Source organism: Yarrowia lipolytica, chromosome 1A (assembly GCF_001761485.1).
Source record: "Yarrowia lipolytica chromosome 1A, complete sequence".
Lineage (NCBI taxonomy): Eukaryota > Fungi > Ascomycota > Dipodascomycetes > Dipodascales > Yarrowia > Yarrowia lipolytica.
In genome coordinates this window covers 1,150,357-1,163,387 of record NC_090770.1, presented here as the reverse complement: position 1 = coordinate 1,163,387, position 13,031 = coordinate 1,150,357, and the positions used below count along the sequence as shown (strand labels likewise).

At 48.9% G+C, this 13,031-nt stretch overlaps 6 protein-coding genes across 6 annotated transcripts; 4 read left to right on the top strand and 2 right to left on the bottom strand.

Annotated features, from left to right (window-relative positions):
* Positions 1–1,022: 1,022 nt before the first annotated feature.
* On the top strand, positions 1,023–1,352 carry YALI1_A11622g (uncharacterized protein; the record flags this gene model as incomplete). Its single annotated transcript, XM_068281735.1, has 2 exons — positions 1,023–1,121; positions 1,167–1,352. The coding sequence occupies 2 exons, from the start codon at positions 1,023–1,025 to the stop codon at positions 1,350–1,352; spliced, it is 285 nt and encodes a 94-aa protein (XP_068137836.1).
* An 843-nt stretch (positions 1,353–2,195) lies between these two features.
* On the top strand, positions 2,196–3,905 carry YALI1_A11612g (uncharacterized protein; the record flags this gene model as incomplete). The annotated part of the gene is made up of 1 exon (XM_499984.3): positions 2,196–3,905. One exon carries the CDS (start codon positions 2,196–2,198, stop codon positions 3,903–3,905), a length of 1,710 nt encoding a protein of 569 aa, XP_499984.3.
* A 516-nt stretch (positions 3,906–4,421) lies between these two features.
* Positions 4,422–4,783, top strand: YALI1_A11588g (uncharacterized protein; the record flags this gene model as incomplete). The annotated part of the gene is made up of 2 exons (XM_068281734.1): positions 4,422–4,478; positions 4,523–4,783. The coding sequence occupies 2 exons, from the start codon at positions 4,422–4,424 to the stop codon at positions 4,781–4,783; spliced, it is 318 nt and encodes a 105-aa protein (XP_068137835.1).
* A 676-nt stretch (positions 4,784–5,459) lies between these two features.
* YALI1_A11568g (uncharacterized protein) lies at positions 5,460–6,535 on the bottom strand (the record flags this gene model as incomplete). The annotated part of the gene is made up of 4 exons (XM_068281733.1): positions 5,460–5,488; positions 5,903–5,987; positions 6,037–6,164; positions 6,511–6,535. 4 exons carry the CDS (start codon positions 6,533–6,535, stop codon positions 5,460–5,462), a joined length of 267 nt encoding a protein of 88 aa, XP_068137834.1.
* Positions 6,536–7,372: 837 nt separating this feature from the next.
* Positions 7,373–7,859, top strand: YALI1_A11557g (uncharacterized protein; the record flags this gene model as incomplete). The annotated part of the gene is made up of 3 exons (XM_068281732.1): positions 7,373–7,468; positions 7,526–7,606; positions 7,665–7,859. 3 exons carry the CDS (start codon positions 7,373–7,375, stop codon positions 7,857–7,859), a joined length of 372 nt encoding a protein of 123 aa, XP_068137833.1.
* Positions 7,860–9,865: 2,006 nt separating this feature from the next.
* Positions 9,866–12,757, bottom strand: YALI1_A11506g (uncharacterized protein; the record flags this gene model as incomplete). The annotated part of the gene is made up of 1 exon (XM_499983.3): positions 9,866–12,757. The coding sequence occupies one exon, from the start codon at positions 12,755–12,757 to the stop codon at positions 9,866–9,868; it is 2,892 nt and encodes a 963-aa protein (XP_499983.3).
* Between the last annotated feature and the right edge of the window lie 274 nt (positions 12,758–13,031).

The window sequence follows — 13,031 nt, the reverse complement described above, 5'->3', positions numbered from 1 at the left end:
GGTGGGTTCGATTCCCAGTGGCACCGAATTTGCAGACTCTGAAATCGCCCTTCAGATACGAAATAGGGGGTTAAATGACTCAATTGGCGCCTTCCAGACTTGTCATTGAACTACTGTACTTCACTCGTTCAAATTAGAAAGCCTAGACTGTGGAGCATCCTCTGGACCAAGAGTCTCAATCAGCCCACATTTCTTGACAAGAACGTTTAATCATTAGAAAATAGTTGTCAATATGCAGTGATTTGGTTGCTAATACTTGTACTATTGTACTGTCTTAATTAGTCTGTTTCCCTGGACATTGAAGAGGGTTCTTTTCATTCACATCTTTGTCAATGTCTGTTAGCAGATGTACCGAGTATGTCAGGGGAACCATGGCACTGTAGACACGATTATGAATGAGGGACCCCTTGAAAGGTCGGCAGTTCAATCGCTCAATCTATTTTGACCTCTGTAACATTTCCGTAAAGACTTTGAAGCCTGAGGTTAGTGCATTTGGTCGGCGAAGACAGCTTCAAATGGCATGCGGCTCGGGGAAGGTCCAGGGAAGAGCTGGATTTGAAAACATGTCTATACCCGCAGATCTTTGTAGTCAGACAAAGACAACTGCAGGTGTAGACATGTTTTCAGTAGTCTCAGGTGGATATCTGACTCCGCAGCTATTGATCGGAGCTACCTCTCGCTCTCGATAGCTCACCCCTGTCTGGACCTGAGAGATCCATGGAGCCTCTGGACTGCAAGGTGTCCACAGATGGCACGTTTAAGATTCTCTCGGCTTGTCGATAGATACCGCAGCCAGGTTCCAGGCTAACCCAGTGCCACTCGCTCTGGTCATCGGTTGCCGCCTGAATGTTGCACAAGCGAGCGGTAGCAACATCTTCTAACTGCCGAGATTGAACCTGATGATCATGTACTGTATCATACTGTACAGTACTTTTACAACCTGGTGAACCTGCCCACTTCTGACTTTGTCAGTCCCTTGCCTTCCCCATACCTCAGCAATGTAGTTGGACCACTGTAAAGCAATGAACAACACCAGACAAGTCCTCACATCCCAAGCAGATCACAATTGGATGCCCTCGCCCCATACTAATCTTGAGCAACAATCAATATCGACTATGGCGGTAGCTCGGGTTTAGTCTTCATTAGAGCTGTCTAGTGAATACGAGCTCCACGGATCTGGCGCACGACCAGGTAACAACGCAGTTTCGAAAATGACAAGCCGTTTTCCCATGTGTTCTCACGTACCACGCGCTCTTGTGTTTTCTCATCCAGACTCGTCCAGGACTGGCACTTCCGTCACTAAGTTGGGTTCATTCAAGCGGATCAATCCTAACACTCATATCCGTCACTAAGTCTGTAGACTAAGACCAAGCCTGAATAATAATGCGCAAACCGCAGCAACTGGCCATCAATAACTCCACTTTGGGAAATTTTGGACTACCAATACAGTAATAACTGTTTTGTAGCAAAAAATATGGACGGTGCGTGCTCCCTGGCTTGCCCACTATTTCCCCCTGGCTCCCCCTCAGTCACGCCCTCACGCCCAGCTTGAATCCGGAGGACATCTGTAGCACCGTTACCCGCGTGACAATCCCGGCGCTAACGCGAATAAAATTGGATCTGGTCTCGAAAAACACGTTCTAGAAACACTTCGCTTCAAATGAAATCAATTTATGCACGCCAGTCCGTGTCTAAGGTCGTGGACTATCCGTTAGCCACTAACACCCCTGCTAGACGCTGCATTAGACCTGCACTACACCGACATAACCGTACCTGGTTCACCAGATCTGCATTCGAATCTGACATTCTTGCAAAACCGTCATCTGGGAAACATGGGTGCTGAAATGTCTTCTCAATACTCACAATAGACAAAACACCAGCCATGTGCCATGCCATTGGCCTTGGGCGACAACAGAGAGAGAAGAGACGATCCTGACCTGACTAACACCAGTAGTAGCTCCAAACCACCACGTGCTACAGCTCAGAGATTCACTCCAAGCCCAACAATCGGTATTGTAGCCCAGCACCTCTTCGTAGCTCCAAGTGGTGCGCCAATATGCAGGTATCATCTGACCAAGGACAATAAGAGCCTTGTCTAGCTTGACCCTTATGGCAGCACCTCCTAGACCATCCAGCTTCTCTGTATAAGTGTAGCCTCGGTGCCTCGCGATCCACGACCAACAACTCGCAGTACCATGAGATTTTCCTTCGCCACTATTGCGGCAATTGTCGCACTGACAACCGCGGCCCCCATCAAACGGGACCAGGGTTCCAACGATAACCAGGGAGGCATTGACCAGTCCAACCTGCAAGCTCTGTGTGAGCTCGAAGAGTATGCCCCAAAGAAAGCTGCCGCTGCCGCCGCCGCCGAGCAGCTGAACGAGCAGATCAGTTTCCAGGCCCAGAATGCCGACGCTCTCGCCAAGCAGATCGAGGACATTCACCAGCAAATCAGCTCTGCTGGCGATGTGACGGCGGCTATCGTGGCTCAGGTCATGGACAATGTTAGCAGCGCAGCAAGGGATATCTTCAGCCAGCAAGTCGATGCTGCAAAGGAGGCGGCCAAGGCTGACCAGGACGCCACAGCCCTTGTCATTCAGGCCATTGCTAAAAGCCTGAACGCTCAATCCGATGCCATCAAGAACCTCTTTGTCTACCAGCAGGGTGGTCCTGTTGATCCAATTGACTCTGTTTCGATTCCTGTTGTCGGTGAGCCCGATTTCGGAGCTGGTCGAGGAAACGGAAACGGAAATGGCGGTGGAGAGAACAATGGAAACAACAACGGCAACACCAACTGGGGTGACCACGGTAATGGAAATGGTAACGGAGGTGGAACCAACAACGGAAATGACAATGGCAATAACAACAACAACGGCAACAACAGTAACAACAACAGTGGCAACGGTGGCAACAACAGCCACAATGACAACGGAAACAACAGCCATAATGACAACGGAAACAACAGCAACAACGACAATGGAAACAACAGCCACAACGACAACGGCAACGACAACGGCAACAACAGTTTCAACGGTGGAAACAACAGCGGGAACAACAGCGGAAACGACAACAGCAAGACCTTTTACATCAATAAGTTTGGCTACCCTGAACCCTATCCCCGTGGCCAGTCTCCAGATGGATCTGCTCCTGCTGTTGATGCTAACGGCAATCCCGCTGTTGCCTCCGGTCCTGCCGCCGCTTCCTCCACCAGCGAAGCATCTTCTGCTGCTTCTACTGAGGCCAACAACGGTCCCAAGGATGACGCTTCTTCTGACAAGTCTAGCGGTCCCAATGGAGACTCTTCTCCGGCTAGAATGACTGAGTCAGATATCCCCAAGTCTGACCCCGTTGGAGCCTCTCGTGATGGCCCTTCCGCCAATGATGGACCTGGTCCGGTCAGCTCCAATATCGGCCCTGATTCGGGTAGCTTCACAGGCAATGCTGGTCCTGTTGGTGGACCCGCTCCTGATGGTGGCAACCCTAGTCCTGCTGGATCTTTGGCTGCTTCGGCTGGCCCTCCTACTGGTCCTCCTGCTGGTCCTCCTGCTGGATCTTCGGCTGGCCCTCCTACTGGTCCAGATGTTGGTCCATCTGTTGATGCCCCTGCTGGTCCTCCCTCTGGCCCTCCTGTTGACGCTCCAGGACCTTTCACTGGCCCTGATGTTCCGGGACCTTTCACTGGTCCTCCTGTTAACGCTCCTGGACCTTTCACCGGCGCTGCCCCTGTCGGCGGACCTGGTCCCGCTAACGTGGCTGCTGAGGATGCTGGCCCTGGCATGGCTCCTCCTGTCAACGCTGCTGGTCCAGCTGACTTTGCCGATGCCAGAGGTCCTGCTGATCTTCCCACCGAGACTGCCCCGGACGCTCCCTTGGATGCTCCTATGGATGACCCCAGATCCCTGTAGGGCTTTGGCGTTCTGTGATTCTGTGACAGTACCAGTCCGTCCTTTCTCCCAGAGTAACTAATCTTTCCATTCCTTTAGCTTCTATTCCGTGCTGTATTCACTTGTTAATGAAATCGTTTGTGTGACTTGCCATGTATCATCGGAGAGTAGGCTGGAGGGTAGTAACACATGTCTGTTGATTACGCAAGTCAACAATCGTGTCGCCATCTGTGTTGGAGAGTTTTTCGTGGCGGTTTTGCACGCTGTGGAGGTTATTGTGAGTTTTTGATATTGTGCTATTATTTTGAAATATATTGTTGATTTTCTCTGCATATATTGTTTTTGCAAATTATTTTTTTCGTATTTTCGTAAAAAAAATTCGTGTTTTACGTAATTATTTTCGTGTTTACGTGTAATATTATTTTTTCGTGTTTACGTAATTATTTTTTCGTGATTGTGCAAAAAACGTCTTTATAAAAATAAGGTTATCTGCACATATTATTGAATGTTAAATATCAACCTCCTGAGAGTGTCGACATGAACCTGAACAATACTTTATCAACGTGCAATACCAATGTGAGTCCCTTGAGCTGGGTCCTTTGATTGATCAATTTGACACAAAATGGTACTTTTCAAAGGCTTTTCACAAGGTGTCATCAATCCAGCTGCACCCACAAACCGCCTCTTCGCACCAATCGTCACCTGAGGTATCAAAGGGCCGTCTTCATGCCCCATTGTGCCCAATAACTACCCGCCTCAAAACAAACAGGAGGTATAAATACCATGGTCTGGATTTGATCTTCTCTTACTGGCACACACACTTCGAGAAAGCTCCCAGAAGGCGGAAAAAAGAGTGTCCTACGATCTACACTCAGCAGCTACTTCTGCTCCTCTACTGACCCGATGCGACTAACCCCGACATATTACTGCAACAAGTGTCGATTTCTGGTCGATTCCAGTGAGGCGGATACTCACAAGTATTCTTGTGGAGGGTATCTGAGGATATGGAACGGCAAATCTCCCGAGCTGTGATGATGTGCAAGTAAATGGGCTGATATTGAAACCAATGAAAAGATCAGATGAGAAGAGATGAAACAAAGGGGCTGATATTGGCAGATATTGGAGAAAATGGATAAATATCGAAATAATGATTCATTGCATATTCTGGAGCCAGCTTCCAATGGTAGCTCTGAGTGATTCGAACACTTCTGGTCTTTACATGAGTTCACTACAGTATGTACTGTACATACATAGTGTACAGTATTTCCTGTATTTACTGTGTTGCTGGAAGATCCACAGGTGAATTCTCACAAATCTTAGTGCCATGAAACTGATTTACAACTTGATTCGCACCTGAGCTATCTTCTTTCCGTCAGAATGTGGGTGTGGTGAGACACCTGTCAAGGAAGCCGAGGAAAGACGGAGATATAATCACGCTGTACATACTGTAAAGTTCCGCACCGTTCGACATGGAGATCTCCGCACTGTTGCCGACGGCCCGCTCGATGAGATCTTGTCCGAGTCCATCATGAGGAAATGTACGCTTGAAGCCGGTTTCTGGAAAACAATTCGAGTTTAGTCAAAGGTACAGCCATTGGAAGCGACTGGGAGTCGTATGGAATTAAATGGGATCATTTGCAACAATAATTGAAGGGAAGGGCAAAGTCAGCTAGCGTAGTGAGGTAACTGCAATCTGATGGGTTTTTTTCGAAAATTGACTGAGTGTTGCAGATACTGTCAGACAATCAGAGCAGCTGCCTGTTTTTTGAGAGAGACCGAGTGTTGGAGAAACTGTGTGATGATCAGGGAAATTTGCTGGGACTCACAACTGTCTGTTCGAACAGGGGATTTACTGTTCCTGCTGCTTGAACCGGATCCGTCGAGAGATCAGGGTGCTGGTGATGTGGATGATCCTTGAATGTCTTATGCTCTCCACCGTGACTAAGCACCAGCCATTCACGGTAGTCCCCTTAACAACGATGCAGAATCAGCGCAGCTATTAATTGGACAGTATGAACAATGGCTCGGGTCTGATATCGGTTGGGAAGTCATGGTCTTGGGCTGAATGGTCTCCAGATACTGCTTGACAGCAGCGTCCAGAGTCTTGGAGTCCTCGAGGAAGGAAGTAACTCGATCAACACAGAACAATCACCTCGACAATGCCCTTGGAGGACTGCTGAGCTTCCTCAGAGCCGGTGGATTTGGTAGGACAGGTTAATTCCCAAGTTCTTGCAGACTCGGGGAACCGCACAGGTTGGACTCGATGGTCTTGGACACAAACTGCGGTGTCTTCGGGTTTGACCAGCCATCTTCCACTGCTTGGTTCAGATATCTTCTGAATCCGATACTGTACGTGCAGAATCAGATGCTGAGCGTACTTTTCGATCCTGGATCCACTCGGGATAATTTCGATTCAGCTTGGCCCCACACAAGAAGTCCGATCTCCAAATCTGCTCTGGTCGAGGTATGCACAAAGTGGCTCTATCACCGAGGACACTGGGTCCACAGCCAGGGACAAGTCCAACGGCCATTTTCTGGGAGAGAATGGCCCAAAACACAAGCGTGTCGCCCGCCTCCCTACTCAGACGAGACTCCTGAGGTTTTCTGGTTAATCATTCGCACTCACATGTGCCAGAGGACCTTGGAGTCATCTTGCACGAAACCGACGCCACTCTGAACCAGCCCACATGTTATCTAACGGGTGAAAACTGGGCGTCTAGGGGCCTGCTGACAAGTGCAATTTCCAGTAGACGATGCAAAAAGAAGACAAACAACCCACATCTGATAACGACATGTACAATATCCACTGAGTGCCGCAGATGATAAGGTGAACATAAAGAACCTGTCATGGGACTAGGATCTCATTATCCACCCTCACGCGGCTACCTTCCCCTCGTCCTTCGTGAAGAATTCTTCATTGGTACTACCGACCGAGCTAGCCCATATTTTGACACCATCACGATCTCTGTAGCCGTCAGGCGTCGAGTTGCAATGGAGGGTTTTTATACGAACGGAGAAGGGTTGACAGCATCGACATATGGAGACAAACTTGTTGAATCAATCTGTACATCCGATCAGATCAACCGAGTAACCGGTACAGCACTGTACTTGTACAGACTCCCTAACAAAGAGCACCATTCCTTAGCGGTATCTCACTGCTACAGCTGGATGCAAATGGTCGACCGTCAACATGGAATGGTGTGCTACTTCCTTAACCATGACAAATTTCTGAGTCCTCTCTAACACCAAATCCACCACCCCCCGTCCTCTATACCCCTTTCAAAATGGGAAAACTCGCTGACTCTGCGTTGAGCATCTACCGGAAATGCATTTTCTGGAGCCTAGTCATGTGTTTTCCGATTGTTATGGACGGTTATGACGGGTTTCTGATTCCTTCCCTCTATGCTATTCCTTCCATCAGACTGAGATTCGGCGTCGGGTTGCCAGACGGCTCGTACACAATCGAGGCCAAATGACAAACTGCTTTCATGGTTGGAGCACCCATTAGCCGAATCACGGGCTCTCTGGGAGTCGGTCTTTTGGCCGACGAGTACGGCTGCAAGAAGGTTACCATGATCCCCTTGGTTCTGTTGTAAGCAGTGGTGTTTCTGGTATTCTTTGCAACCAACAAGGCCATACAGTGTGCTGGCTGGGCGCTTTCGGGGCTCATCTGGGGCGACTTCAACACCATGACACCAACTTATGTTTCTGATATCTTCCCTGTGAGTCTTCAAAAGCACGTTTGCAGCTGTCATCACCCTGTCATGGGTCATTGGCCAGTTCCTGTTGATTGCAGTCATCACCGGCTCCGAGTCCAAACCCAACGACTGGCCGTACCGAATTCCTATGGCAAAGGGTGTTTCCAGCCGTGCTCATCCCGCTCATTCTGTTTCTGCCCGAGTCTCCATGATGAACTCTCAAACAGGACGACGAACAGGAAGCTCGAAAGACTCTCGATTGAGTCGCGGACAATAACTATGGCCACATTGACGCCTACATCGAGTACATGTGGCAGATAATTCAGGAGGAAGACGACTCGGGAAAGTTTTCCGACTGCTTCAGAGGCTCTGATCTCCGACAAACAGAAATCACCTGTCCCAGCTCATGAACTCATCAGAAACACCGACGCAGGGCGTGTTCACCTGGCTGACAAGAGGAAAACCTGAAAGCGGGACTTAGAAGCCGAGCAGCTCACTTGAAACGGTGTGGCTTTCTGGTTAACATGGGACACGCGCTTTCTCTAGATGCTCCTCCTGGCTTTCCACAGGCAGATATTCCACGTGCATTGGACTCCACATGATCACGTTGAGGACACCCCTTACAACCCGTATACTCTTGGACCCCCTTCGGAGCCCATTTACGGTACTGTATACCCTTCACCCTCTGGATACCCCCTCTAATTCGGCTGTCCATACCCAAACCGATACCCAAGCAGATACCCCCATTCTCACTCAGAGGGTCCCTTCGATATCCTCCAGTGGGCTACAGCCAGGCTCGTGGTGCCAACTTTGACACTCCTGGCAACAGGCCCTCGCTGCGCTGAGCTAAGGCGGAACCTCTTTCCACTTCTAGACAGATGTTAGATATGATATTTGGAACGATAAGCAGTACTGTATGTACTGTACTTGTTTAGGTCTCAAGTATTACAGATGGTAATAATCCTGTACTCTTTGTGACTATCATACGACCGCCACGACCTTGTGGGAAATTTGGTAGTACAGTACTGCCTAGATGAAGATCATTGCTCATGAGCAAATGAAGTTCTCTTATATTTGTTTATCATATCTTGCTGGATTCGGATCTGCCGTGTCTGTTCACGCCATACGATGCCTCCTGTATGCCGACAAGCGAAAAGCAGTCCAGTGAACTTTGATAAATCTTGGGGGAAGGAGGGATGGGTTTCCAGGGTGCCAGTTCTTCATCAACTCAATGGTGCTAATGTCGTCAAAGATCTTCAGTGCTTCATTAGTCATCTCGTCAAAGTCAGGGACCACGGCAGGATTCGCGTCTGCGCCTGTCGCTGGCATGCTCTCTGCAAACCACTTTTTAAGGAGCCGATGGAAACTCGCAACTCGATCATCTACTCCAAAAAACCAATGAGGTCGTTGAGAGCTCCTTCAAACACACACAACCATGGAAATTGACTACAAAAACCACTAAAAACCTCGATTGAGAGGTCCATCGCCAAGTCCGTCTCGAAGGAGACTATACCCGAATCTCTACCACCTTATACCGAGTTCGACAAGCCAGCTGAGCCATGTTCGGTCTTCAATTTCACAAACAGCGATCTGCCCTACATTTTTGTTGGAATTGTGTGCAGTGCGCTAGAGGCTGGTGTGGAACCGCCGCCACAGACAGTGCTTATGGGCAAGATTTTCGACACCCTCGCTGAGCATCAACCGCTTTTTTCCGCTTCATCACATAAACTATATCTTCACTTGAATAAATATTTAGTTCACATCTTCGAGTAACTTGATTGAATCTGTTCACAACAGATATGTTCAATGATCTACTCGAAATGAGTTTGAGCCGATCCGCAGTGGAGACTTGAGAAGACCAAGATTGCGATACCAGCTTCACCAAAAGGCAGTGTAGTACTGCATTCGTTCAATGGAGCTCTGGTCATCTACATTTACCGTCTTGTTCTGGGCTGTCTGCTTCCTCTTTGCAGGACAGAGTCAAATATCTGGTAGATTCCTCTCTTGTGGACCGGATTGTGTGTATTCCTGTGAAGCTTTGGCGGAAGATATTCGACAGCGCTTCACCTGTACATTCAGGATCTGTATCAGTACATTCAGGATCTGCACTAGTACATTCAGGATCTGGCTGAATGTGGCCTGGGAACTCACTACATCATCACCGAGGTCAGGAGGCGCTGGATAAACGAGAAGGGAGCAACTGGTAGACTGGTGGGTCATTGTCCGTGATTGGCAAGATCATTTGCTTCTGTCTTGATGTGCTCGTCCCGGGGCTTGTCTTAATTACTGAGCTCTTGTGCGGTAATAGTGAGTACCTGAACATGTTTCCGCGTTAGAATCAAAATCACTAATCGCAGACTCATATGAAGACGGAGGCGGAGAAGAACGTTTTGAAGGAGTCGAGTGGTGAGGGGCGTTGTTTGGAAGCGCAAAATCACCGACACCATTAGCTCCTTCTTTCTTGACCGTCAGGGAGTCCTTGATGGATTCATCGAACTTGATGACCTCAGGACGCGTGACTTTGGGGACCTCGAAACATGTGAGTCTTAGATCATCGGGAGACCTAACCCGGGTCATGGCCACATATGCTTGTCCTTCGGTAAACATGCCCTTCATGTCTACCACAGTTCGGATAAGTGTCTGTCCCTGACATTTGTGAATCGTGAGTGCCCAAGACAAACTCATAGGCAGCTGCACACGCGAGCAAATGGTAGGGTACTTGGGAGCGTTTGCGTCTCGATTCTCACGAGCCAGCAGTCGAGAGTAGTCGAGCTTTGCGAACTCAGCTGTAGGCACCAAGATGAACTGCTGGTCACTTTCACCGTCTGCAATGTACTCGTCTGCCAGTCTGAAGACGACCAGTAGCTTGGTGTTCTCTCTACCTACCTTCTTTTGTTCTTCCAACTCGCGATTCTTCTTCTTTTGAGCCAGAGCCTCTTGTCGATACACCTCGTCAATGTGCATCAGGGCGTACCGATAGTAAGACCATTGATAATGCTCCAGGCGCATGCCAAGGTGTTGCTCCAGATCAGGAGGCACCTTGGCGTTGCGGCTCAGAGAGCGAAGGTTTCTGGACTTGATGTAGTGATAAATGACAAATAATACGTCCAGATCGTCTTTGTACAGACTGTACATTTCGTAGGTCATGAGAAATGCAACCTGACCCATATGACCGTTAACCAAACCCTTGTCGTAGTCGTTCTTAAGATACATGACCTGGGCACCTGGTTTCAAACACAGCCTGTCTTCAGCGTTAATGTCCCTCATGGCCCGATCAATGAATTCCTGACTGTACCCCTCTGTGGTGTTCCGCATGTCAGAAGCGTAAAAGAAGACTTCAGGGCCATCTAGCAGCTGCAGCTCTCTCTGATTAGTTGCTTCGACTCCGGTGGTGGTGCTTTGAAGGTGCACAGTCTGTTGGCCCGGGGGATGCCTGCCAATGAACTGAGAAAAGTAGTTTCGAAGAGCATCAGTCTCTGGAGTAGTACCCTTGTACGTTCGGAACATGTTAAGCATGGAGGCGAACACGGAGCCTTCAGTTTGCCGCTTGGCAACAGTGAGACGCAGTCTTTTATCTCCAAATACTTTCTGAAACGCCTCGGAGTTAAACAAAAAGTCTGGAGGAAGCTGGGCGCTAGCACCATGCTTTCTGGCGTATGTGTTCTTGTCTTCAAACGAAGGAACAGGGGGGAGTTGATAAAAGTCGCCCACACAAACAATTTGCATTCCTCCAAAGGGGAGGTCTCTCAACACTTGGTCACGCGCATGGTCCTTCTCCGTGTACTGTAACATTTCTTTCAGAAAGTTGTAGTTTCGAGCTTTTTTCTTACAACGTAGCTCCTTTTCATACTGAACAACAGCCGTGTGTGCAATTTGGAAAAAGTTGGACCTCACGGCTCGGGCAATGGTGTCAATCATGTCAAACATGGCTCCAGATATCATACTGCACTCGTCAATAATGAGCACGTCGGTGAACTTCCACATTGCGGCAGCTCTAGGGTTTTTGAAGAGCTTGGCAATGCAGACTTCGGCGCTCTCTTTCATGAGACCCAGGCCAGTCCACCTATGAATAGTTATGCCATCCACGTTGACAGCAGCCAGACCAGTAGGTGCTGTGACTTTGCAGACAACTCCCTTTGACTCGCAATGGTTCTTGATCTCCTTGATGAGCACGGACTTTCCGGTTCCAGCTCCTCCCGTGAAAAACAGACTCTCGCCTTTAGCCACTAGGTCAAAGATGACCTGCTGTTCCTCAGTGAGCGTGATGTTCTGGGGCTCCAGAAGCGACAGAGTAGTGGTGTTGGCAACCACAGCGTTGGTTTCGTCGTCGCTGGCGGTGCTCTCGCAATTCATGTCCGTCTGCTGGCTGGATTTGGGCATACCAGTGTAGAGGTTTGTGTTTTGAGAAGAAGTCGTCGAGGGATATTGCGCGACCACAGGTTCAGAACGTTCACCACCACGCTTTTCAGACTGCTCCTGCCTGACCTGTGCTTCATTGATCTTATTCAGACTCGAGCTGTACTGGGCCAGGAGCATCTTCTTAGCGTCTCGTCTCACCAGTCGCTTTATCTCTCCTAGTTGTAGAGCAGTGAGTTCCGCATGATTCAAGCCCGAATGACCTTGCATAGCACGATGAAGATCTTGCTTGTAGTATGCCACCACCATCATAAGCTCTTCGGACGTCCACTCCGTCCACCAGTCGCCCCGAACGAACATATTTTCATCCTGAATCTGCACAGGCGGAGCAATACGTTTCTTGGGGGAGTCCTTGGAGCTCGCATGGGCTCGTTTCTTGGCCCTTTGCTTCTCCCGTTCAAGAATCTGCGCTACATCCCTGTACCTTGGTTCGCGCCGTCCCTGTGACTGTCGCTCTGGCTCCTCCACTCGTCCCAGTAGTCGCTGTTCCTCCTCCAGAAGCCGTTCTCGTTCGAGCAACAGATCAGTCTCGTCATCCTCCGGCTCATCAACGTCCATGCGATCTTCCACTGTGTTTTGACGCCCGGAGCTGGCGCCAGCGCCGTCGGACGACTCTTTCTCTCGTAGTTGGTGCATGAGCGAGTTGATCTGGACCGCTCTCTCCTCCAGACGTTGGCGTTGGTACCGCTCAGCCTCTTCGGTGCGCGCTGTCGCATGCCCGCGCGAAATATCGGCTGCATACTCGTTGAGTCGAGCCATTTTCCACTATCTTGATGGGATCCAATGGTTATTAGCGGGTGTGATGTACAGCGTTGAAGATGATGTTCCCTACAGATAATTCAGACAAAAATACCCTTCAGACAAAATATGTAATTAATTTTTAATTTACAGTAATTGTGCCTGCATTAGTGTTTTTAATAGGCCATTTGTACGATACAAGTGGTTGGGCTTCTCGCTATTTTATTTTATTTTTGATAGTAGTTTTGTTTTATTTTTTTATTTCTTTTTTATTTCTTTTTTCATTCCTTTTTAA